The sequence below is a fragment of the Lithobates pipiens genome, unplaced genomic scaffold (assembly GCF_037356315.1).
Source record: "Lithobates pipiens isolate NorthernLeopardFrog02 unplaced genomic scaffold, aLitPip1_a1.2 Scaffold_13, whole genome shotgun sequence".
Lineage (NCBI taxonomy): Eukaryota > Metazoa > Chordata > Amphibia > Anura > Ranidae > Lithobates > Lithobates pipiens.
Window position 1 is genome coordinate 75,660,274 of NW_027507718.1, and position 25,795 is coordinate 75,686,068.

General features: G+C 40.5%; 1 protein-coding gene across 3 annotated transcripts in view; it reads right to left on the reverse strand.

The window, feature by feature from the left end:
• The window catches only part of ADAMTSL1 (ADAMTS like 1), a 1,178,053-nt gene that overhangs the window by 91,201 nt on the left and 1,061,057 nt on the right, over positions 1–25,795 (reverse strand). For all 3 annotated transcript variants that reach the window (XM_077475229.1, XM_077475230.1, XM_077475231.1), the window contains 5 exons: positions 25,564–25,774; positions 9,958–10,137; positions 9,606–9,759; positions 5,512–6,640; positions 1,126–1,253 (listed from right to left, as the gene is read on the reverse strand). In XM_077475229.1, coding sequence (XP_077331355.1) covers positions 1,126–1,253; positions 5,512–6,640; positions 9,606–9,759; positions 9,958–10,137; positions 25,564–25,774 — 1,802 coding nt within the window. The remainder of the gene's footprint in view (positions 1–1,125; positions 1,254–5,511; positions 6,641–9,605; positions 9,760–9,957; positions 10,138–25,563; positions 25,775–25,795) is intronic.

Here is a 25,795-nt window from a genome sequence, read left to right on the forward strand (position 1 = left end):
AGCAGCGGAAGCTTGGAGCCACTTTGTGCAAAACTATTGCGTATTGAGTAAGTAAGTATAACATGTTTTTTATTTAAAGAAAAACAAAAACAAATTTACAACAGCTTTATACTTGAATATAAACACATTTGCTGTTTTTTTACAGTATTTATTTTAAGAGAATTTATTTTAATTTAACAAAAATATTAATTAATGCAATGGCGCACTGTGGTAAAATAGGTCCCATTTGGGTTAAATTGGTTCAATTTTTTTTTGTAGATGCTTGCACTTTGACACCAATTGTTATAAGAGAAGAGTTGCCTGCTGATCCCACAATTACATTTTGTGGTTCTTGGAGAAATCTTTTAGCATCAAATTGTAAGCTGCTTTTTAGCCCAATGTGCAAAGTCAGCCAGTCTAGGACAATTAAGCCATTGTTTGAAATTTATGTCACATATTTTTTTGCTTATTTGGAGTGACTGATTCCAAATAATTTGGCGTTTATTTTAAAACCCTTGCCAGATTCAAAGGCATCAGCAATCTTCTTTCTGAGGGCTTTAGGGAACTTTTTGAACTTGGCATGATGATAACATGTAAATAGAACACCTGATCCCAGATATCTGTGGTTTAAATAAGACAGGTTTCATATGCATACTCCCAAAAGAGGTTCTAATCATTGGAACCTAATATTGAACACCTAACTCTAACTTTCAAGGATTTGAAATAGTTATAAATGTAGGGTTGCACTACAAGTCTGCAACTGTACGTGTCATTTGTTCAAGTATGTCACCGTCATCTGCAACACTAAATGAAGATCTAAGGTTTGCCGATTCAAAAATGTTGCAAAGGTCAACAATTTATATGGGGTATACTTACCTTTTCACATGACTTTAACAAAGGGTGACATGTGACTGCAGTATTGATGTTTAAAATGAGGGATGACAACAGCAACAAATTTCTCTTAAGTGTAATCAAAGGTGATGCTAATTGCGCAGGAAAAATGATGTTAAATAGCATAAGAAAAACTCTCAACGTCGCATCCTCTGTACATAACTCCAATTAGATTTTCATGTCAGTTTCAGGAAGAACGTTTAAAAATAAGGTACATTTTGAAAAAACAAAAAAATTAAATCTTAATTCACATACCTGCTAGAGTAATGGCAATAGACACAGAAGCAGAGCCCAAAGAGTTAGTGGCATTACAGGTGTAAAACCCAACGTCAGCTTCAACTGGCTCTAGTATTTGCAGGGTATCATCTGATTTTAGGAGAATCCTGTTTAAACATATCAATGACCACAAGATTAAAATTATGTAAAACAAATGTGACATCTAAAAAAAAATGATTTCCTTAAAGTAGACCTGGTGACAGGCTATGGCCATTCAAATGTTTACATATTCTAAACAAGCAGTTGCTAAACTTTAAAATGAGGCCTCACTGACCTCTGTAGTTGGAATGATTCATCCTTGAAATCTGCAGCTGAAACGTCTCATTTTTAGCTTCTATTATAGTTCAGCTCCCCCTCCCAGCAATGACATAACAGCCTGTTAACCTCCATTCTCTCATGTAAACACCGAGTAGGTGAATAGGAATAGGGAAGCATGAATTACTTCACAATGGCTGTAACTTCAAATGGTAATAAGGGCTTGTTTCATTTAGTGTTTGTTCAAATTATAGAAATATTTACAATATATGTCCAAAGAGTTTGGGTTGACTGGGTCTTTAACACATATAATAAATGTACCGTTAAATATATATTAGAATGTAGTTTTAAGTTTTGAATAAAGTGGGAAAGGAATAGAACTTCTGTCAGATTTTTATTACGGTCCGCACTTTCCTGTCGTGATCCAACTCCTCCCATGTGTCATTGTGGTGCTAAGGAGACTTGAAGTGAAGGACTTCTCCAAATACAGCAAGTGGTTAACACTTCTGCCTAGAGGCAATAGGGTCATCGGTTTGAATCCCAACCACTGCACTACCTCCCTAGAGATTACATGTTCTGTGCCTACATGGGTTTCCTCTGGGTACTCTGGTTTCCTACCACACTCTAAAGACAAGCTAGCAGGTTATTCGGATCCTGTCTAAATTGGCCCTAGTATATGTACAGTATGTATGAATGTGAGTTAGGAGCTCAGTAGCTTAGCTTAGTAAGCTCCTTGAGGGCAGAAACTGATGTGAATGTGCTGTTGCCGCTTTATACATTCCTATAATAAATATGTGAATTAGACAGCAAAAAAAACGAACAGAAGTAGGTGTTTTTTGTTGTCCTTTTCACCCCTGTTCTGATCCTTTTCAGGGCTATGTAAAATTATAAAAGAGGTTTGGGCTAGAGTTTGGTTTTAATTGTTTTCGGTATTTTTGCTTTATATATAACTTTTTAGCAGTGCTGCTGATCAACAGTATTCTGTTCAGTCATTTAAAAATGTTATGGACCTACTGCTGCTCTTGATGAACAAAAGTGTGATTTTAGAGCTTTGTACCATTGAATGAATTGTCAGACAAAAAGAATAAACCTCAGAAGATTTACTTTTGCAAATATGGCCTGTTGCCACCTTGTACTGTGTAGCAGTGTTATGAAAAAAGATGTGTATGCTAACTTTTGGATTTGTTCGACCTACATTTGCAATTGAAATCCTCCCAAACAATCCACAAGTTAAAACCATAAAATGTGTGGTGCATGTATGGCAATGCACACTAATGCATACATTATGGTGTAAACAAGACAGAGATTTGACAGCGAAAATTTGTTTTTCTATTCAAACAAATACAAGTGGAGCCTTGGGAAAGGCCTCTTGCACACTGTGCATATAGTCCTTCTGCGTGAGACTCTTGTGTTTAGATGTTGGTGAAAAGCACAGTCAAACCAGGTCCAGTGGCAGCAGCTGTTGGCCTCTCATAAAATTATGCAGGCTGATGGCGGTGGGATTGGACTGTGCACCTGTGCTTTCAATCCAGGACCTCAGTTAAACCACAGATAAGTCAAGCAGGTCATACATGGTGCAAATTTCTTTTCTGCAACCATGTGTTGCAGGGAAGAAATTCACATGATTCCCCCATCAACACAGACAGTGCTGACAGGGGGAATTCCTCCTGCTGAGCAATTGTCTGCTCCCGGCGGGGGGCAGGGGAAGCTGTCTCCGCTGGGAGAAGACAATGATTATCACTAGCCACTATAGCAGCAGCTAGTGATATTCGTAAGAGAATCCAGCAGGTTGGTTGTACCCAAGTTGATTGATTGATTGATCAACTTGGTACATTTAGCCTGGCCATTGACGGTTCAAATCTCAGCCAGGTTCTGCCGAACCGGCCGAGATTCAAACAATGTATGACCAGCCGAAGACTAGAGACAGATCTGGTATACCCTGAACCATTGTTCTATACATGCCTCAGCTACAGAATCCAACTCTAATTACTTATGCACATGTATATGGTCCCGCAACTACTGGTGAAACGTACCTCTTCAGTGTTTAGTAACATGCTTTAGAGGCTGCCAAACCCTGGCTATGTTACATAAGAAGGTTTTGGAGTCAGATTGTCTACACCTTTCTGAGAAGACGTATTCAGAAAAATCCTAAGGATCTATTAAATTTGAAACCTGGGCACTGTACAAACATCTAGACATCCAGTTTTGCCTCCTTATGTTCTTTTTTACTGCTGTGAAACAAGTCCTAGCCAAAGCTTGGTGGTTGAAAGGGTCTGGACCCCCTGAATCATTCCATCACACTTTGATCATTTGCTTCTGACCATATGATCATTCTCATCTGACAACTAAGCCATCCTATTTGGTTATGGAGTGCCTCATACCCACCCTTGACAGACTTTCCCCCTTTATCCCCCCACCTACCTTGTCCTTCTAGTGTGCCCCACTATTTTTTTTTTCATTTCTCTTACTCTCCACCTTTCTAGTTGGTTACTATGTCACAGTTACAGCATCTCAGCTGACTTTCTTCTGAGTCAGCCATGTACCAGAAAACATTTTCCCATCCCCAGATTATCACGTATAATGATATATAAGGATATATAATGTTATATACTGATTTTTGTGTATGTACCCTCTTTGACTGACATTTTGTCTGTTGTTCTGTATGTCTACAAATGCTTTAATTAAAACCTATTGAAACCGAAGAAAGAAAATCAAGTTCCATTAAAAAATGACCAGTCCCATGTGTTAAAGCCCAAATCAACTTTTAGTTTACATCAGCTAAATGATAGGTAGTTTGAAAATGTTAGGAATAACTTCCCATTGTTTCCTTTTTTTTGCAAGAACAGACATAAGCATGTTCCTGTAGACCATAAATTAGGAGTGTTAAGGATACTAAAGCTGTCCAATCAGCACAGAGCATGAGCTTTGCTAATTGGAGAGCTATAGTTCTGATACTACAGGGGGCATGTAAGACCTCTGCAGAGAAATCACTGCTTCCACATAGAAAACAAAGGTCCTTCTCCGCAGCAAACCTGGCAGAAAGCAGTTATTCAGGATGTAGATGCTTTTTAAACAAAACAAACTGTAAGCCCTTGACCACCTTTGTTTTCAGACATCTGAAATGTATTTAGCTGCTTTATATTGATATTTCATTTGGGCTTTAATCCATCATACACTGGAATAACATTTTTGAAGGTACAGTAGGCATGTTCATACACTGTACAGTGCAAGTTCAACAAGAAAAAGCTATGATATACGGACCTATACTTCTTTCTTTTACTGCAATTAGGGAGTTACTATTAAAATTTCCAACCTGACATTTTTCTTTTTTAAATAGCATGTGTTTCTTTTTCTTCGCTAAAAATTTGTTTTAATGCTTAACAGACAATTCTGTTTAGGATAAAGATATAGCTTGTGTTATTATACATCATTTAAGCCTTCAGAAAACTAATGCTTATTTCAAGCTCTGATTATAAAGAGGAAAATATGTTTAACATTCTTTTGACATATCAGTAAACAAACTGCAAACCTCATGTCTGGTGACTGCTAACATTTGGTATCAGCGGCACATCCGGGGTATGGCAGGTATGACATGTTTTCTATGTGCCATTCAGCAGAAGGCATAGTCAGGGCTGCTGGTAGGGTGGTATAGGCAGCCCTCTTTTACAGAGCCCTGTTAGATCAGTAGGGGAAGCCTCTAAAGAATTCTGTGACAGCCCTAGCACTGTCTGGGACAGGAGCAGGCAGAGGGAGGAGAAAGCTTAGTCATGTGACTGAAGCCGGGCTGAGACAGTACCATGTGACCTGCTGCTGTATTCCGAGGAGTATGAACTGAACAGGACTGAAAAAACAGACAGGTTCTCTGATGTAAAGGGGGGGGGGGGCATGATATGAAGGAGGGGACACTGATGTATGGGGGAGGCTTTTGACTTATAAGGAGGCTCCTGATATGAAGAAGGAACTCTGAAATGAATGGTGCTTTTATATGAAAGAGGGACTGAAATATGGGTGTTAGATGTTTGTACAGGGATACAATTTCAATGCTTACCATATGTAGAAACATTCATGTAATACATGTATGTAATATTGATATATTTGTATTTTTACTACCTGTTACTATATTTCACTTCTTCTCCATTCTTGGCCCAGCTTATAACTGGTTTAGGATTTCCTCCAGCTTCGCAATGAAGTAGAACGCTGAGGGTTCCACTAGCCAGTGCCACAGTTTGTCCAATATGGGTTACAACCTCAGAAGCAGAGAAATGTTGGGCTGCAGATATCTTCTGGAGAATAACCGGCTTTCTGTGAGATTGGCCTGGGAGAATGTCATGGGGTTCAAATACTTCTGCTTCCATTGATGACGACCTCCATGAGCTAGAAAAACCAGACACAGGTTTATACAATGAATGCTCTGAGATTCCTGGACCAAGCTGTTTAGGCTCAGGCTTAAAAACTGGTGGTCCATGGTTTTCTAGACGGCTTTTAACTAGCTCATGAGCCAGTTGTAAAAAGAGATGTTTGCTGTTGTCATGGAGTTCCCCAGGTTGCTGGGACAATAACCGTATTACATCTTCTACATGTTTAACATCAGTAACAAATGTATTAGGTACAATATGCTCCAATCCATGGTCTTCCTCTGAGGAGATATTTCTTTCAAAAGATTCCTGAGGGTCAGATGGATCCATGTGATGATCAGACCAAGGTTTTAGCGCCAGAAGACGTGCAACAATATTATCATAGCGGCTACCAGGGTCCGTTATCTGCATCTGCTTTTCAGTTTTGCTTCGGTTTAAAGGATTTGAATTTTGTTGCTTTTCTGGACGATTAAAAGAATCATTCTTTCTGTGTTTTTTAACAGTGTCTTCTTCTCTATGTCTGGAAGTTTGAGAAATAATTTTATTGTTCTCTCCAATAAGCTTGATGACAAAATGTTCTTGGCTAAGCCCAGCCATACATGTGTAGACTCCAGTGTCTGATGGCCTGAGATGATGAATTTTAACATATCCATGTGGTGCCACAGTAACATGCTCTGAACTGATCAAGTGTTTTCCATCTTTTTCCCATATAATTTGTGGTTTACGAAACCTACGCACAGGGCACCTAAGTATGAGAGAAGTCTTTGGCAGGAGGTAAGCATAGCCGCCAACAACAAATTGAAGCTTCTTCTGCTTTTTGGTTTGTATGTAGATTTTTCTCAGTCCAGATATTTGAGGGTTTGTCTTCTGGCCAAGCCAGGGTCCTTAAAATATAAAAAGTAACACTTAGTGCACATAAATCTAATACAAGAATCTTCATAAATGATCTTGAAACTTTATCCTTTACTTGATTAGATTACTGGTAGTGTTTTATTTTGCCTGTATCTAACTATCTATCTTTTTTCCTAAACAACCCAAAACTGAATGCAGACTGTTTTTCAGTTTTGAGTAGTGTGGGGAAGGGTTAGAACTTCAGTCATATTTGTTAATAAGGTCTGTGACTGCAAGAGGGAGAATTCACTCCACGTTTTATTTATGTGACACCAATACAAATATGGGATGCAGATGTTACCATAAAAGCAGAGATAGCAATAAAAAAAAAAAAAACAAGGTTCTAATTTTACCCCACAACACCAATGCCAGTCAGAAAATAATCAACATGGCAATAAAAATCTGTCAGAGGCTCTAAAACATACTCACTCTAGGTAAATCAAAAACATTTTGGCTAGAGTTGGGCATTAAAGGAAAACATTTTTCTGACCTCTTTCTAAAAAAAATCTAGGTGTCTGGCTAGATCTTGCCTTCTGAATCGCTAACTCAATAAACAGGGTTTAGGGGACCCCACTGAAATATATGGGAGGCAAAACTAGCTATAATTGTCTGTCCTTTTTTAAAGCTAATAGGCAAGCTATTATTGAAAAAGGACAGTGGTAGCTGGGTAATGACACTGGGGAAATATACCACTGCAAAAACATTTTTTACTAAATGTTTGGCGGGGACAGGGTAATTTCCTGCAGCTTACATGGCAATATTAAAAATATACAAATATTCGACCCATTCCCTTCCCCAGGCATGCAGTTGGGTGGACAGAAAAAGGAAAATAGCAGACAAGGCCAAAAAAAAAGCACACATACAGAACAATATAATAAAAATGTAAATGATGTTCCTTGATGTAAATCCTCATCAATAACAATGATAGGATGCCAGTCCATGTTAACCTGCCATACTCCCGTCAGACATGGCAGACCTCTGATGCTGAAGTAACGTAAACACAGTGCTGTGGGTGCTGGGTGATATCATTGACCATATCAGTATGGTAAATTACATCATCCAGGATCTACAGTGGCATAGCCTCCCTACTTTCAAGGCACCTTGTGCAAATGTTGAGACATGAGCCTCTCCCTCTTGCCTAGTCCCCCAAAAATATTGTGATAGGCTTATAAAATTATTTGGAAGCCCATTCACTAAGGGGGTCCACTCACAGGGAAATGAGTATATTATCACCAATTAAACTCATTCGCTCACACATTTTAAAGCAGATAAACCCACCTGCAACATGCCAAAAATGTTAATAATGTCCTCTGACATAACTCCACCTTGCCCAGCGATAAAAAACCCATGTCAATAATGGTGTCCATTGATGTAAATCCTCGTTAATTAGAACAACCCAGTAAATCCGGAACTAAAGTCTCCTTTTTTTCTAAGCCAAGGAAGCTGCCATCTTAGCCTCTTTTTGATCTGCATCTTCCATGGAGATTAACATGTGATCAGTTATGAAACCAGCTATTTGATGGATTGATAGTTTGGTTGAGAGCACAAGCAAATGTGACAGTTAGCATTCCCCACATGCCAGGAATGAATCTGTTTTTTGAAACCATTAAATCAATTGGTTTAGTTCCACATTATAGTAGACACAATGGTGATCCAACGTGACGTATTGACCAAATACGGTAAATGACCAAATTGGGTCAATGCTATTGCCTGTGATCCCTGGATGTTTACGTTACAGAAGCCAGAGGTTCAGGCAGGCAAACTATATTTGGGCCTCATAGTTTGCTTAATACACAAATATTGAACAATCTGGGTTTACCCCAGGTCCCACATGAACCCAAATTTAATTCCTAATAACCATGAAGTTATTGAAGTCAACTGAAAAACAGATGCTAATGGTAGTCTACAATTTTTCTCAGCATAGGTTTTATTTAAGATGACTTATTCAAAAATATTCAGCTGGGAACCAGATGCGATTGTTAACTGCGCATTTAACACCCAGCCTGGTCACTTATGCCTTAACTGTCACGGAGTAAAAATGAATTGAAGTCACTGGATCAGAATAACAACCAGTAAAGTGCATTAACATATTTTGTTTAATGCACTCATGCATATGACAACAAGTAAGACTCCCTAGGATATATTAAGCATTATATGTTAAAGTATGATCTATTATTCATTATGTTCTTATATTCAAGAATTAACATGATACACTTGGGTTGATGGAACATGTCAATTTAATGTAGAGTACAACTGCTTTTTATTAGCCTCTGAATATCCTGATAGTTTGACTAGAATTACAAAACCTTTAAAACATCTAGCTTCTCATCTCATGGGTTGGTGGATTGATCTGGAAAAAAAGGCTAACATCTATTATCACAATGAATAAGGGATGACCAAAATGATATTCCCTGCGAGTTCAATAAATATCCTGCTATGTTCTTTCTCAAGACAATGCCCATTATGTGAAGTATACTTGCACATTTCACTGTTGCTGCACACTAACTCTTGTACAGGCTAGCATATGAAAAAAGTAATTTATGTCATTACTAATTTAAGTTTAATAAAAGTACACCTAACATTTACATGTAAAGGCCATACAACTCTATTTTACATAAATGTAAAATAGAGGGCATATTTTAACATTCAACTACAAAATTGGTTAGAGATTAACTGCATTATTGTACAGGCAATACTATGTTTAATTAAAATGGAACTAAACCCTCCTATCATGTACAGCCAATGAAGCTGCCATCTTAGCATATGTTTGATCTACAGTTTCCAAGGTGCTGCACATGCACACAGCATTCTTTGAATGTAACTGTTTTGAGAAATAGTTAAATCAGTCTGAAACTCAACTATGAAGTTCATATAACTATAATGAAGCACAGTTTATCATGGAAAACTCGTCTAAATTAGCACGGAACAAATTCAACAAATAATAGAACCTGTCATTACTTGTGCATGGTGCTGATGAGCAAGACCGAGTCATCTGGTGAGGAATGGAATCTGGACACAAAGAAGAATTCACCACAATATATTCTCCAGTTTTCACCTTCTGTCTACAAACAGCTCCTTGGATTTGTGTCCCCTCTCCACATGAAACTGAACACTATACAGAAACAGTAAAACAAAACAGTATAAATTAATATTACATAAAAATAGTCCCTGATTGTGTTGATATCCTGCAACAAATACAGTTAGCTTTCACAAAAAATATTAATATATTATTTGTTCAACAAGGTTGACAAGTAGAAAATATCTGTAAAGCATTAAAAAAGTTACCGGTATGTTTAAATTTGAATATTACCTGAGACCAGTCATTTAGAGACCACTCTGGTGGACAGTCTTCATTGTCGCATAATTCCTGTGTTGCAGGTTTTGTAGATGAGCAAAAGGTTTCCGGAAGTTCCAAGATGCTGCCATCAGAAAGCCTTTGTTTGCAGAGGACCTCCCGAGCCTGAATACCTCCACCACATGACTGAGAGCACTGCAGAATAATAAATGCATAGTTATATGAAAAGATTCCATTACAACTGGATGCAAATGGTAGCAAAATGGAGTGGAAAGCACTTTCCTGCCACTGTACAGTATATGACAGAACACAATATAACAATATACTTTGAAACTTAGAAAGTTATGCAAACAAATAATTTAAAAATTGACAGCCAAATATCCTATAACATGTTTACTTATAAATACTCTAAATACAGTACCAAAGGGCATTATAAAAACCCTTGTTGACGCAACATAAATCCCCAGTTTGCTTAGATATCCTCTGCTTTCATTTGCGCTATTCAATCCAGCTAGCACTGAACTAATGAAAATAGTGCAGGAGTTAAGAAAGATGGCTCAAACTGGACTGATTTCATTAAATGGAAAGCCAAACTCCAAGCAGATATACAGTAAAAGACACACAATAATGTAGCTCTGTTCTTTTGAATACATTGTTATACAGTGCAACCGGAAGTATTCACAGTGCTTCACTTTTTCCATATTTTGTTATGTTACAGCCTTATTTCAAAATGGATTAAATTCATTATTTTCCTCAATTCTACAAACAATACTCCATAATGACAACGTGAAAGAAGTTTGTTTCAAATCTTTGCAAGTTTATTAGAAAATGTACATGTACATAAGTATTCAAAGCCTTTGCCATGACACTCAAAATTGAGTTCAGGCACATCCTGTTTCCACTGACCATCCTTAAGATGTTTCTACAACTTGATTGGAGTCCATCCGTGGTGAATTCGGTTGATTGGATATGATTTGGAAAGGCACACACCTGTCTATTTAAAGTCCCGACAGTTAACGGTGCATGTCAAAACACAAACCAAGCAGTGAAGCCCAAGGAATTGTCTGTAGACCTCCAAGACAGAATTGTATTGAGGCACAAATCTGGGGAAGGGCACCAAAAAAATTTCTGCCACATTAAAGGTCTCAAAGAGCACAGTGGTCTCCATCATCCGTAAATGGAAGAAGTTTGGAACCACCAGGGTTTTTCCTAGAGCGGGCTGCCTGACCAAACTGAGTGATCAAGGGAGAAGGGCCTTAGTTTGGGAGGTGGTCAAGAACCTGATGGTCACTCTGACAGAGCTCCAGCATTTCTCTGTGGAGGGAGGAGAATCTTCCAGAAGAACAACAATCTCTGCAGCACTCCACCAATCAGGCCTACATGGTAGAGTGGCCAGACGGAAGCCACTCCTCATTAAACTGCACATGAAAGCCCACCTGGTGTTTGCCAAAAGGCACCTGAGGGACTCTCAGACCATGAGAAGCACAATTCTCTGGTCTAATGAAACAAAGATTGAAGTAAAATTGAACAACGATTGAAGTATTGACCTGGATGTCAAGTGTCAGATCTGGTGGAAAACCAAGCACTGATTATCACCTGGCCAATATTAGCCCTTCAGTGAAGCATGGTGGTGGCAGCATCATGCTGTGGGGATGTTTTTCAGTGCAAAAAGAAAAAAGAAACCTGGTCTACTGAAGTTACATGTAGTGGGTGATGTGTGGGATGGTCCTCTAACCTCTGACACAGTATATAAACAAAAAGCATGGGTCCCCACAGACAGGTAACCCCAAGAAAGGCTGTGAGCCAGTCGGCGTACTACAGGAGAATCTATAGGAGCACATTAGAAGCAGCCTGGAAGTTTGTGTATGACTCAACATCGGAGTCAGCGCGCGCAGGACTTTATACCAGCTGAGGTACCTCTGTATGGTTATGCATGACACGGATGATACATTGAAGCAGAGTGGAGCTGCTGACCCAGCAAACACACACATCTCAGTGCAGCTAAGTCCTAAACATTAACGCTATATATTTTTTTAGTGCAGAGTATATGCATATATCGGAGGTCAAACAATGAATATAAGACTGTTTACTTTTATATTGAAAAAAGAAGAGTGATTCTCATATGGAATTCCGACATGGATGCATAGCGCTATTTTTCAGGTTACATATTTCCAGTGCCCCCACAGGTTTATTTCATGATCCATTGCTGTGCTATGTCCTATGATACTACAGTGATTACCCATACATCGGAGAAAAGAATTATACTGGACATTAAAGTGGGAGTCCGCCGTTTTTTTTTTAAAAGCCAGCAGCTACAAATACTGCGCCTGCTGACTTTTAAAATAGTGACACTTACCCACCCAGCGCGCCCGCGATGTCGTCACCCGAAGCCGATCTCTCGATCGTCTCTCGGGTGCTGCTGCCGCCATCTTGGGTATGGGAATCAGGAAGTGGAGCCTTTCGGCTTCATTTACCGGTTCCCTACTGTGCATGCGCGAGTCGCGCTGCGCAATAAGGATGGTCCCCGCTGTCTCTGGGATCCGCGTGTTTCCCAGCAGGCAGCGGGGGACTTTCGGAAAGGGGTGTAGATTCTGCGGAAAGGGGCGTACCTTCTGCAGAATCTACGCCGGAAGTGGGTGCAGATACCTGTACTGTACAGGTACCTGCACCCCCCTCCCCCCTGAAAGGTGCCAATTGTGGCGCCGGAGGGGGGGAGGATTCCAATGAGCGGAAGGTCCATTTTAGGGTGGACCTCCGCTTTAAATTGAGCCTTTTGTGGATTCTATAAGTGGGGTTATTAACAGGACTTGAGAATATGATTCCAGTTGTTTGGATGACTGCTTCTTTGGCCAGCTTCTGACTATACTTTTTTTCTCTGCTCGAGCCACCGGGGGGGGGGGTATCTGACCCTGGCCCCATATTGGCAAGTGTAGGTTGGTTATTCAGCCGCTTGGCGTACATTTGGGACCAGTCTCGGATCCCACTGGGGTCCGGACGTTTTGTGTTTTATGTTTGTAGTAAGAACTGTTTTTGTGTGTATGTGTTCCTCCCATGTCAGTACCTGTTGGGATTGAAGATCTCTAGCATTCAACTTTATAGGTTTCTTAATGGTGGCCCTTCCATATACTTTGTCTAACGTGTTTTAGTGGTATTTGAATGCATTTTTGTACTTAATATATGATAGTGAGTATCTTTTCAGAATCATTTATGAAATTTTCTAAATATTTATGTTCTTCAGTGGCAGGATCTGGGTGACTATTCATGATTGAGGGAAAGATGAATACAGCAATGTACAGAGACATCCATGATGAAAACCTGCTCCAGAGCTCTCTGGACCTCAGACTGGGGTGAAGGTTCATCTTCCAACAAGACAACGACCCTAAGCACACAGCCAAGATAACAAAGGAGTGGCTACAGGACAACTCTGTGAATGTCCTTGAGTGGCCCAGTCAGAATCCAGACTTGAACCTGATTGAACATCTCTGGGGAGATCTGAAAATGGCTGTGAATTGATACTCAGCCTTTCAACCTGATGGAATTTGAGAGGTCCTGCAAAGCAGAATGAGTGAAACTGCCCAAAAATAGGTGTGCCAAGCTTGAGGCATCATACTAAAAAAGACTTGAGGCTGTAAGTGGTGCCAAAGGCGCTTCAACAAAGTATTGAGCAAAGACTGTGAATACTTATGTACATGTGATTTTTTTCATTTTTTTATTTTTAATAAATTTTCACACAAACTTCTTGTACATTGTCATTGTGGTGTATTGTTTGTAGAATTTTAACACTTTCCGGATGCGCTGTATGTGTTTTGTTCTAACAAGGAACATGTTGATAGGAGGAGACACTGTTACAGAGAGATGAACTCATCAGACTGCTTCCTCCTCTTTTCATTGTCCAGTCACTGTCTGGGGAAGGTTGGGGAAAAAGGGGGGAGGGGACAAGACCTTATTGTTTTGTTACTTAACTGTAGCAGATAAAAATCAGGTCTGCTCCCATGCCAGACAGGGCTGTGCTGTGTGACACATGTAAATCTCTGGGCTGCATGGCAAGAAATACCAAGTCTTTGGAAGGTAAAATACCTTTCATATACTGTATGTATTTAGCTGTTTCTTGGAGTCCAACATATGTCAGATATACACCATACCAGACTTGTGATGTATATTTATGGGAAGTTTGGTTTTCACTAGCATAAATCTTTATCCCAGAATATTTACTTTGTACAGAATTACAACTCATGGCATTTTGGAATTAGCATGATACATCTATAATTGCTGTATTGTGGTTTAAACCCAGAAGGTGCTCTTAAAACGAAATATTAATGGAGAGCCCAGGATTTTGGTTAAATACCGTTACAAAGCTAGTTTTAGCCACTGATTTACATACAGTATTGACTCTTGAGTAACAATAATAAGGTACAGTACTGGTCATCTAAATTTTATAGCTAGCTTTATAAAAAGGTGACTGGAAAAACCAACTGGATATGCTCTACATTGAAAATGGTTCCTAAAAAAAAAAAAACCCCGACAACAAACTGTCTGCCAAGGTAATTTGACTTTTTAGAATAATTGGTTAGGAATAGACATTTTTCCACAATTGTGAATATGAAGTATAATGATTGTATTGTAAATGGAAAATCTAATATAGACATATATTTTCATTGCGCTGACATAGGATGACTCATGAGGTTTTCCATGCCCTAGAGTTAAATCAACAGAAAATTTGTTTTTCAACTTTATTTTGTTCATTTTAGAAAGTTTTATGACATTAAGCAATGTGGCAAAGTCCCAAATGACTGCTTATCATACAAAAAAAAATTGTTCTCTGTATTGGAAAAATAAGAAAAAGTGAAAGAAAAAAAGAAAACAGGATTTTTATAACAGCTTACCTGTGAAACCCTTTTCTTTGATGTACATCAGGGGACACAGAGCCATAGTAGTTACTATGTGGGTTATATCAGACCGACAGGTGCTGGACACTGGCATGCCCCTAAGGCGTGTACTCCCCTATATAACCCCTCCCATTACTGGGAGTCCTCAGTTTTGTAGCCAAGCAATACAAGTGTATACCACAGAAGGGAGGGACCTCTGTGTCCCCTGATGTACATCAAATAAAAGGATTTTACAGGTAAGCTGTTAAAAAAATACTGTTTTCTTTTCTTACATCAGGCTCGAAGGCTGGCATCTGTTGTTAACCTCCTCCAGGATAAAGATTTTCCCTTTTGCTGCATAACAAACACCAATTTAGGCTCTGACTTATGTCGGGAGCCAAGAGTATTGGAAACAAACAAGGCCTGAATATTTTTTTATTCCAGACCAACAGGATGGTGTTTTGAAGCAGTTTTTGAGTAAAACTGTGCGTAAGGGACGGCCTTGAAGGAGGCCACCATTTCCCCTAAAAATCTCCTGCACGGCCGAATGAAGGAATTTTCCTTTATTAGTCCTACAATGGAACTGATTCTTGTCTCGGGTTAGAATACCTTCTTCTGTATGGTATCTATAACCAGCCCCCAAGTAATGTAATCTCCTTGATGGTTTTAAGGAGAATCTTCCTAGGTTGAGTATCGAACCTAGAGATTTCAGATTTCAGTTACGGCTGAGATCAGACTCTGGTTTTAGACCTGAGACTGAATGATCTATTAAAAGTAGATCTTCTAAATAGGCTAGGACCGCTATGCCTTGAGCCTTTAATCTGGCTAAAGGAGGTGCCAGAATGTTTCAGAACACTCGTGGTGCTGTGGCTAAGCCGAATGGCAGGGCCACAACTGAAAAGATAATTTTATATTTCAAAACGCAGAAATTTCTGGTGAGCAGGAAAATTTGGCACATGGAGATATGCAACTCCCCTCCTTGCAGGATGGACACAGCCAATCGAATTATGAAAGGATCAGATGTGTAAGCGCCAATTCAGATCTTCAAGATCTAGAATGGGTCTTACCTCTCTGTTCGGTTCTGGAACCTTGAAAGGTTAGAGCCAAAACCCCCTGTTCCACTAAGGGACCCCCTGATATCACCGACTGGGATAACAGCTGATCCAGAGGCCAGAAAGAGAAACTTTTTTTTTCTCTGGATCCTTGGGAACATTCTCAGAGGAGATGGAAACTCTCAGAACTCTAGTCATAAAACCTAGAGAAAAAATTGCAAAAATCCATCTGTCTTGACATTGTTCCTGCCAGATCTTGAGAATCGCAGGACCTTTCCCCTCACCCGAATGAGTGGGGGTGCCCCTTCATGAGAAGGCTATAGCATTCTGCTTTGTGGGCTTTCTGCCCCAGGACCCTGGTGCTGCCCTTGGGGACTTTCCCTTGAACCTGACGTTTGAGGCCGTCGAGACTGCCTAGAGGCAGATGCCCCTGGCATAGGAGAGGCAGCACGATAAAAGGAGAAATGTTTGAACCTCTTTTTACTGGTAAAGAGAGCTTTACTCTATTAGAGGCCCTTCGGATTTACTTATCCAGATCATCTCTAAATAGCCGTACCCCATGAAGGGAAACAAACTGGCTAAGAGCTTTTTACATGGTGCCACAGAACTCTGCGATAATGCACTAGTCCAAGCATAAGCCATAAGCCTTAAATTATAGAGTCTTTCATAGCATCTACTGTGAGATATAGTGCGTCAGATACACCAGCTCATTTCTGGGCCTGCTGATCAGGCAGAATTTCAGGTATCTCCACAAACTGTTCCTTAACCCTTTGAAGTCCATGTACATTGCTAGGCTATATTTCAGTGTCATTAGCTGCTATTAACCCTAGCTTCAGTAAAGTATAATGCGCTAAAGGAATAAGCCTGTGTTCACTAACCTGACCAAGCCATCCACCTGCTCTTTCCCTCCACAGCCAGCAGCAGCTTTCACATACACAGCGCTAAATCCAGCTTTGTCCATGTGTGGTCGGCAACGCCGTTAGCCACGCCCCCCGCGAATTATGCCTCCCCTCCTTTCCTTTCAAAGGAAAGTGCTTTCCCGCGCGAGTGGCGTTCTGTGGAACTGCGCGCATGGCGCGGGTAAATCCTCCGCTGATGCAGCTGCGGTCTGTACCTTTTTTTTTTTAAAAGGCAACTACTTTGCATCCGGTCCCCTGAAGGGGAAAAACAAATAACTGGGGCACAGGAGGAAACCATACCCCCCCTTCTTACCGGAGGATCTGTTGCGGCTGGAGGAGAGGAGAGTGAAGGCTTCCTTGCTGTTTATAGCGTCAGGTCGGTGAGTGCTCAATACAGCCCCCAGTGGTGACAGATAAGCATGACAACATTATACATAGGAGAAATTCCTGAGAAAATCTCCCTTGACTTATCCTCGCAGCGGGGTTTTATCAGAGATAAAGACCCAATCTTCACCCTTCACAGTGGGCTCCGAGACACAAAACGTACTGGATCCCAGGGCCCAGCTCTCAAAGAGAAGCATTCGCAAGCAAAACCTTGTTTCTTCGGACACAAGGCCCGGGTACCATTCCTTTAGCCCATGAAAAGACATCAGAATGGATCCGGTCAGCATGGCTAGCCCCAGCAAGGATTGCTTCCAGTGGAGCTCAGCGCAGCACATCTTTGCTCGTGACCAACAGCTTAGACACTGGCGAAAAAACTGAGGACTCCCAGTAATGGGAGGGGTTATTAAGGGGAGTACACGCCTTAGGGGCGTGCCAGTGTCCAGCACCTGTCTGTCCGATATAACCCACATATTAACTACTATGGCTCTGTGTCCCCTGATGTAAGCAAATAACACAAAGATGGGCCTACAGGGGTCTTTCACTTTAAATTGGAACCCAAATAATAACTAGTAATATGAGTGAGACTAGGATAAGTGAGACTCCTCATCTTATGCACGCATACTGTGCAATATATGCGTGATTTACATAGAATGTACTAAAACGATTAAAAACTCATTAAAACTATTGTGAAAAAGAAGTAAGACTCATCTACAATCTTTTTATAAATTACAGATGCTGATCCTGTCATTGGTGTGGAAGGTTTTGTTGATCCTTTTTAAAGCAGCAGAAATCATAGAAACACCTACTGTATATCTGCATTGCCAATACAGTGATATCTATCTTCCCAGGTTATCTAGAGTGCATTTCCATCAGTGGCTTGACCACTGTTTTTTTCTTTAATATTGGGCCACAATGGAGCAAGTTTATGACATCTTCCTAATTCTTTGTGAATTTAAAACTACAGTGCAAAATGAGATAGAGAGCACAGTTTTCTAAAAATGGCACCACAACCCAATTCAGAAATTGCAACAAAGTGAAAAAGACATATGGACTTTACGGTGCCAAACATAACCCCAGAAAAAGAAAAGAAGTAAACAAATGCTTAAAAGCATAAAGTTGTATTACATCACATTTTTAAGTGACTTTGAATGTGACTTGGTTGGTTGTGCCAGATGGGCTGGTCTGAGTATTTTAAAAACTGCTGATCTACTGGGATTTTTACAAACAACCATCTCTAGAGTTTACAAAGAATGATCTGAAAAAGAGAAAATATCCAGTGAACAGCAGTTGTGTGGACAAAGATTCTTTGTTGATGTCAGAGGTGAATGGGCAGACAGAAAGGCAACAGTAGAAAGGCAACAGTAACTTAAATAACCACTCGTTACAAACAATGTATGGAGAATACCATCTCTGAATGCACAACACATCAAACCTTGAGGCTCAGTTCATACCTAAGATGGCCACGGATTGCACAGGAATTCTGTGCGTCCCTGTTCTCCATTTCAGGGACGAATCACGGACGAATCTTTGCCTGAATTTGGCCCTGAAACTGAGTCAAAGACGCACAGCGTTTCTGTGCAAGCCGCTCCACAGTCGCCCCAGAGATATGTGAACCAGCTCCATAGAGAGCCGGTCACATTCTCCTGTCATGCAAATTGGATGCAGGGAAATCCACATTCAATTCGCATAGGTGTAAACCCAGCCTGAAACAGATGCACTACAGCAGCAGAAGACCACCCCCAGGGTGCCACCTCTGCTATCTAAGAACAGGGAACTGAGGATACAACTCACAAAGGCTCACCAAAATTGGACAATAGAAGATTGAAAAAACATTGTCTGATGAGTATCTATTTCAACTGCGACATTCAGATGGTAGGGTCGGAATTTGGCATAAATAATATGAATGCATGGATCCATCCTGCCTTGTATCAATGGTTCAGGCTGGTGGTAGTGTAATGGTCTGGGAAATATATATATATATATATATTGCATACTTTGGGCCCCTTAGTACCAATTGAGCATTGTTTAAATGCCAAGGCTTACCTGAGTATTGTTGCTGACCATGTCCATCCCTTTATGACTACAGTGTACTCATCTTCTGATGGCTACTTTCAGCAGAATAATGCACCATGTCACAAAGCTCAAATCATCTCAAACTGGTTTCTTGAACGTGACAATGATAACACTGTACTCCAATGGCTGCCATAGTCACCAGATCTCAATACAGCACCTTTGGGATGTGGTTGAATGGGAGATTCACATCATGGATGTGCATGGATGCATGGATGTGCAGCCAACAAATCTGCAGCAACTGCCTTATGCTATCATGTCAATATAGGCCAAAATCTCTGAGGAATGTGTCCAACACCTTGTTGAATCTCTGCCATGAAGAATTAACCCAGTTCTGCAGGCAAAAGGGGGGGGTCCAACCTTGTACTAGCAAGGTGTACCTAATAAAGCGACCGGTGAGTGTATGTATATACACTATATTGCCAAAAGTATTGGGACACCTGCCGTTACACGCACATGAACTTTAATGACATCCCAGTCTTAGTCCGTAGGGTTCAATATTGAGTTGGTCCACCCTTTACAGCTATAACATCTTTAACTGTTCTGGGAAGGCTGTCCACAAGGTTTAGGAGTGTGTCTATGGGAATGTTTGACCATTCTTCCAAAAGCACATTTGTGAGGTCAGGCACTGATGTTGGATGAGTAGGCCTGGCTCGCAGTCTCCGCTCTAATTCATCCCAAAGGTGTTCTATTGGGTTGAGGTAAGGACTCTGTGCTGGCCAGTCAAGTTCCTCTACCCCGAACTCACTCATCCATGTCTATATGGACCTTGCTTTGTGCACTGGTCCAAATCATTTGATGGGGGGGGGGGGGGGGGTTATGGTGTGGGGTTGTTTTCCAGGAGTTGGGCCGGGCCCCTTACTTCAAGTGAAGGAAACTCTAAAGGCATTAGCATATCAAGACATTTTGGTTAATTTCATGCTCCCAACTTGTGGGAACAATTTGGGGATGGACCCTTCCTATTCCAACATGACTGCACACCAGTGCACAAAGCAAGGTCCATAAAGACATGGATGAGTGAGTTTGGAGGAACTTGGCCTGACCTCAACTCAATAGTTATGGGATGAATTAGAGTGGAGACTGTGATCCAGGACTTCTCATCCAACATCAATGCCTGACCTCACAAATGCACTTCTGGAAAAATAGTCAGACGTTCCCATAGACACACTCCTAAACCATGTGGACAGCCTTTCCAGAAGAGTTGAATCTGTTATAGTGGGCAAACGCAATATTGAACCCTACGGATTAAGACTGGGATGCTATTAAAGCTCACGTGCATGTAAAGGCAGGTATCAGAATACTTTTGGTAATATAGTGTGTGTATATATATATATATATATATATATATATATATATATATCATAAATTTATGAATATAATGATATAGATACAGTACCAGAATTTATCTACAGGGTTTATCTGTAGATGGTACAGCTCGCCAATCCTTAAATGTGGTGGCTGCATTTGATTTCCTTTTATAGCCTTTTTTTATTTTCACCTAACATTTCGACCAGTAATACACTTCCTGTCCTGGATGGAGGAGTAAGGGAGACACCTTTGGACAACAACATTGTCATTCTGGAGAGAGGATAGCATTAGACCTAAGACCATCAGATTTAGATGGGCTTGACTAACAAGTTCAAGCTGAACTCCAGCTAACTATAAGCAGTTACAGCAACAGGTTTTTTTCCATTTGTGATAATGGTTTTACATAAATAAATAAAAGCTGACCATGTAACCACCCCTGGCAGTGTTAAATGGTTTCTCCAAACACTCTAACTGCCCTTTTTGCTGGATAGCTTGGTCTGTTAAAGGAAATTGAAAAAAAAAAACAGACTTACTGGCAAGATCACCAAGTGAAAATAATGGAAAGTTCTTAATAAAAAAAAAAATCCTACATAGAGACAGTAAAAAGGAAATGTAGCAGAAGACAGAGTTAATGTTTATATTGTTCTGCTCTTAAGTGTTTTGCACTGTGTTTCTTCCTATGAAATGCTGCTGAAATCAAGATAAACCGTTTCACTGGCATAGCCCCAAAAATAACAATCTTTAAAAAAAGTGCAGGTTTAAATTTATAGAGCTTCTTCTTTATCATCTTGAAGGATATAAGCTTTGATTACAATAAATTCATCTGCCAAAAATAAGAAAGCTTTTAAATGCATCCAGAGTTCTCAAATCTCCTGATTTTTCCACCCTATATTTTTACTAAGGGGAAACTCTTTGTAGTACACACAAGTAAATATGTAAGGCCCTTCACCTGTTTGTGTTTATGCCTCAATTTAAGGATGTCTGAAATAACAGCTACTAATCAGCATCCGGTAAATGATTAAGACCAGCTTCACAATGGTGTGGTTTTCAGGCGCTTTGCTCTGCTATGTGCCTGAAAACCGCCTCCCCACGGTCATCTTTAATATTGACTGCACCCTGGGCAAAAAAAAAATGTGCCCCCCCCCCATGAAGTTGGAGACTCATGGAGACTCAAAATCAGTTTACTGAATCAGAACAGACAGCTATTGCGATTGTTTGCCAGAGGTTACCACTCACTGACTGGTTGCTAGAGGTTACAGCACATAATTTCTGCTTGTTGATTGGTTGCTAGAGATTACTGTACATCAATACTGCACATCACATTACAGCACATCATCTCCTCACTGCCTGCACACCATGGACTGGGGAGGTGAGGGGACCATAATAGACCCTAGGGATCCTAGGACTCCTGGGCTCAGTGGCAGTGATGTTTTTTTTATACTGACTACCAACATAAAGAGGAGTTTCAACACTGGCCACCAATGTAATAGGGGTTTACACTGACCACTAATGTAATAGAAGCATTCACAGTAACCACCAATGTAAGGGGGGAATTCACACTGTGTGAATGAAAGGACACAAGCAGCAATGTAATGAGAAGATGTCTGCCTCTATTTACATACGAATGCCATCACTATTTACTTATCAATGTCGGTATTTACATGTAAACAATGGGTCTGCAGGTGAGTCATCTGTACACAATAATAGGGCAGAGCTGGGCAGCATTAGTAACAGAACTTCACACTGAGATATCAGGAAACAGCATGAAACTAAAACGTCAAGGGGCAAGGGAATTTAAACTGGGATACTTGTATAAGACAGCTGCTTTGGGCCCCACAACAATGACAGGGCCCAGGGCAGCTGCCCCTTTTACCTGGCCTTAAAAACATTAATTCCAGTGTGTCGTTTCACACTGGGGTGGTGTGCTTGTGGGACTTTCCCGAAAAGTCCTGCAAGCAGCATCTTTGGGGCAGGTTGGGAGCGCTTTGAAAGCGCAGCAAAACTGGACTTTGTACCCTTTTCGTTGGTCAGCGCTTTCAGTTTGAAAGCAGCCTTATAGAGCAGCCAGAAATATACATGTGTTTAAAAGAATTAGATCCAGGAGATTCATGCACATATGCATACTGAATATTCTATAATTGTTAATGTTTAATTCTGTGCATCTATGTGCAAGCTTTCCCTAAGCAACTATGCTAATCATCTAAGAGATAATCAAAAAGATAATCTATACAAAGTGCACTATGCAATGCTCTTTGTATATACAAATAGCCTCTCTTTTAGAAACAAAAACTCCAATATATAGGGGTTGACTTACTGAAATTAATATAGGCTGTTCACTTAGCGAGGCAAATGTTTACTTTGTAGGGGAATTTCCCCATAGCGTAGTGAACACGGTAAAGCATTTCTGATTTCATTTTTTCTGATTTCAATCGTGAAATTTTTTTTTTTTATTGAGTATACTTTACTAAAGTGAATTTTTACCACATTCACTAATCTAAGTGAAAATTTCCATACAAGGTGAAAATTCACTTTGCAAAGTAAATATGTGAAATTCATTCAGCAATTCATCCACTTATTGTCTGTTTCTTAGTTCAATGGGATAGGAAGTGAAGGGGGACAGAAAGTCGGACATTTCTCCATGGCAGGGGATCTAACAATTTCCCACTTTTTCCATTCTAGAAAAGTTCAAGAACATTTTCTGAAGCTCCACTGTAAAAGAGAAACATGGAGCCTGCCATTTATGACCTGAAACTGAAAGTGCTAATTGCTTGACACTCATGTTGATCACAATCTGTCACAGATCTAAAACAAGCAAGGTAAGTCAGACCTTACAGCTAGGTAAGTCAGACCTTCTTATGTGCAGACCTGCCTGAATCAGTGAATTCATAAAGCATTAAGACCATTAGCCATGCAAAACAGCCAAACAACCAGCATTTTCAGAAGAAAGGCAGCAGTAGTGGCCTCCATATTATTTTCTTTACACATTTACTTTAATGATTATCTTGCATTTAGATAATATATTGTGTAGTTAAAAACAATATACATTTCCAAGAAGTAAAATATTTAAAACAGAAAACTGGGTAACACTGCAGCACTGGGACAAGGTTATACAGTGCCCATGGCAAAGATGGGAAACTGCATCCAAACCTCACCCCCAGAGGGAGAATTAGAAGGGGATCAGGCCAATAGTGGCTCATGTAAGTATATTTTGCGGTATGAGATGAAATAGTACCAATGTTTGTATTACAGTGCAGCAAGCTGAAGAGTTTAAAAATGGTGCACAAACATGGGCTTAACAATGGCAATAGAAAAAATGTCCCTGAGCCAGAGGTGTCACTGGATGGAAAAAAGTATTCTGTATCAGTAGTGTCATTGGAAGGAAAAATGTCCCTGCATTGGTGGTGTCGCTGAAAAGAAAAAAATGTCCCTGTTTCAGATGTGTCACTGGAAAAAAAAACACATCTCTGCATTGGTGGTGTTACTGAATGGAAAAAATGTCCCTGCATCAGTGGTGTCAGTGGAAGGAAAAAATGTCCTACATCAGTGGTGTCACTAGAAGTAAAAATGTCCCTGCGTCTGTGGTGTGACTGGAAGGTAAAATGTCCCTACATCAGTGGTGTAACTGAAAGGATAAATGTCTCTGCATCATATGTGTCACGGAAAGGAAAATATGTCTCTTTGTTGGTGGTCAGTCTGAGGAGAGCTCAGGAGTGCATATAGTACAAGGCGCAGGGCTCAAAAGTGCATATTACACAGGATGCAGGGCTAGCAGTGCATACATTACAAGGCATAGGGCTCCGGACTGTGCATCATGCAGGATGGGTGTCAGGGTGGATATCACACGGGGTGCAGGGCTCAGGAGCGGGTGATGCACCAGTACAGTATTCTACCTGCAACCCTTCAGTACAGAGCTTTTCCCTCAACACCCCCACTACAAATGTCTCCCCTCCATCCTCACAGTACCAAGCACTCCCCCCCCCCATTTACAAAGCTCTTCCCAACCCCCCTAAAAAGTTTTCCTTCCCATCCATTACAGAGCTGTCCCTCTAGACCCCTACAGACCCCACCTCCCAGTACACAGCTCTTTCACCAACCCCCACAGCTATTCACCTAGTCCTAAGTTAAAGAGGAGCGGCTGCCAGGGGGCTGGGCCCTCCTGTCATGCTGCAGGGCAGATAGTACTCTATATGAGCCCTGAGAGAGGCACACTGTCACCTGTTGTGAACACAGAAGCTGGCAGAGGAAGCAGGCTTCTTTTTTTATAGCAAGTAACAGCAGTGAGCACAGAGCTATTGCCAGACTTCTGGGGAAAAGAAAGCCCTGTTGACAGGAGTGACACTGCAGTCACTTCTGTCAGTGATGCACAGTGAGGCATAGGGAGAAGGGAGAGACTGAAGCTCCCAGAGCCCCCCCCCCCCCCCCCCTATATAGAGATGCATGCCCCTCCTGCATCCCCCTTGTCCTGGTCTTGACTATATACCCGGTGAGTGAACTCAGAAATGATACAACATGGAAAGAGAACTGAAGAAAAGCCTTTATAATATAGCACCCATTACTAGCACGTGCCCAAGGAAGCATGATCACTAAATGTAGCCCTTGTCATCAGCCGTTTTCCCATCTGTAACTTAAGAAGTTTCATTAATAATAATTCAAATCTTTAAGAGCAAACTAAAATGATTTTCCAGTTACATTTTACATAAAAAACTATAGAAATTTCATTTGGAAAGGAGCATCTGAAAATGATTGTTATATGTCATTATAATAACATTCACTGTGTAGAGTAGGGTTTACAGTACAAAAAGCTCCCTATCAGGTATTTTATTTAATAGGTAATACACCAGGGTTACTGCTACCCATGCTGTAAATTTAACATGAGTCACAAACGATCTCCAAGGCTACTGAAAATGCATTTAAGACACACAAAGTTTCCTTAAAATCTACAGCAATTAATAATTTATTTCTAAATGCAAGACTCTAGTTAGGGACACTCTTTAAGTATGTTATCACTACTTAATACAAATTTTGACAGATATCATGTCTTACCGGTTTCCACTCTGTAGTGTACCAGGAGGGTGGGCAGTCAAAGCGGTTGCAGGCCTGCACCAAAATAGGTTTAGGCTGTCTACAGACATCATCCCCCAAAACAACAGTTTTATTTTTCTCCCGGGACAGAAGATGAGAGCAGAACACATCTCTGGTCTGTAATCCAACGCCACACGTCAAGCTGCATGAGCTCCAGTTCCCAATCTCCCACCTGGTGGAAAAAAGCCACATT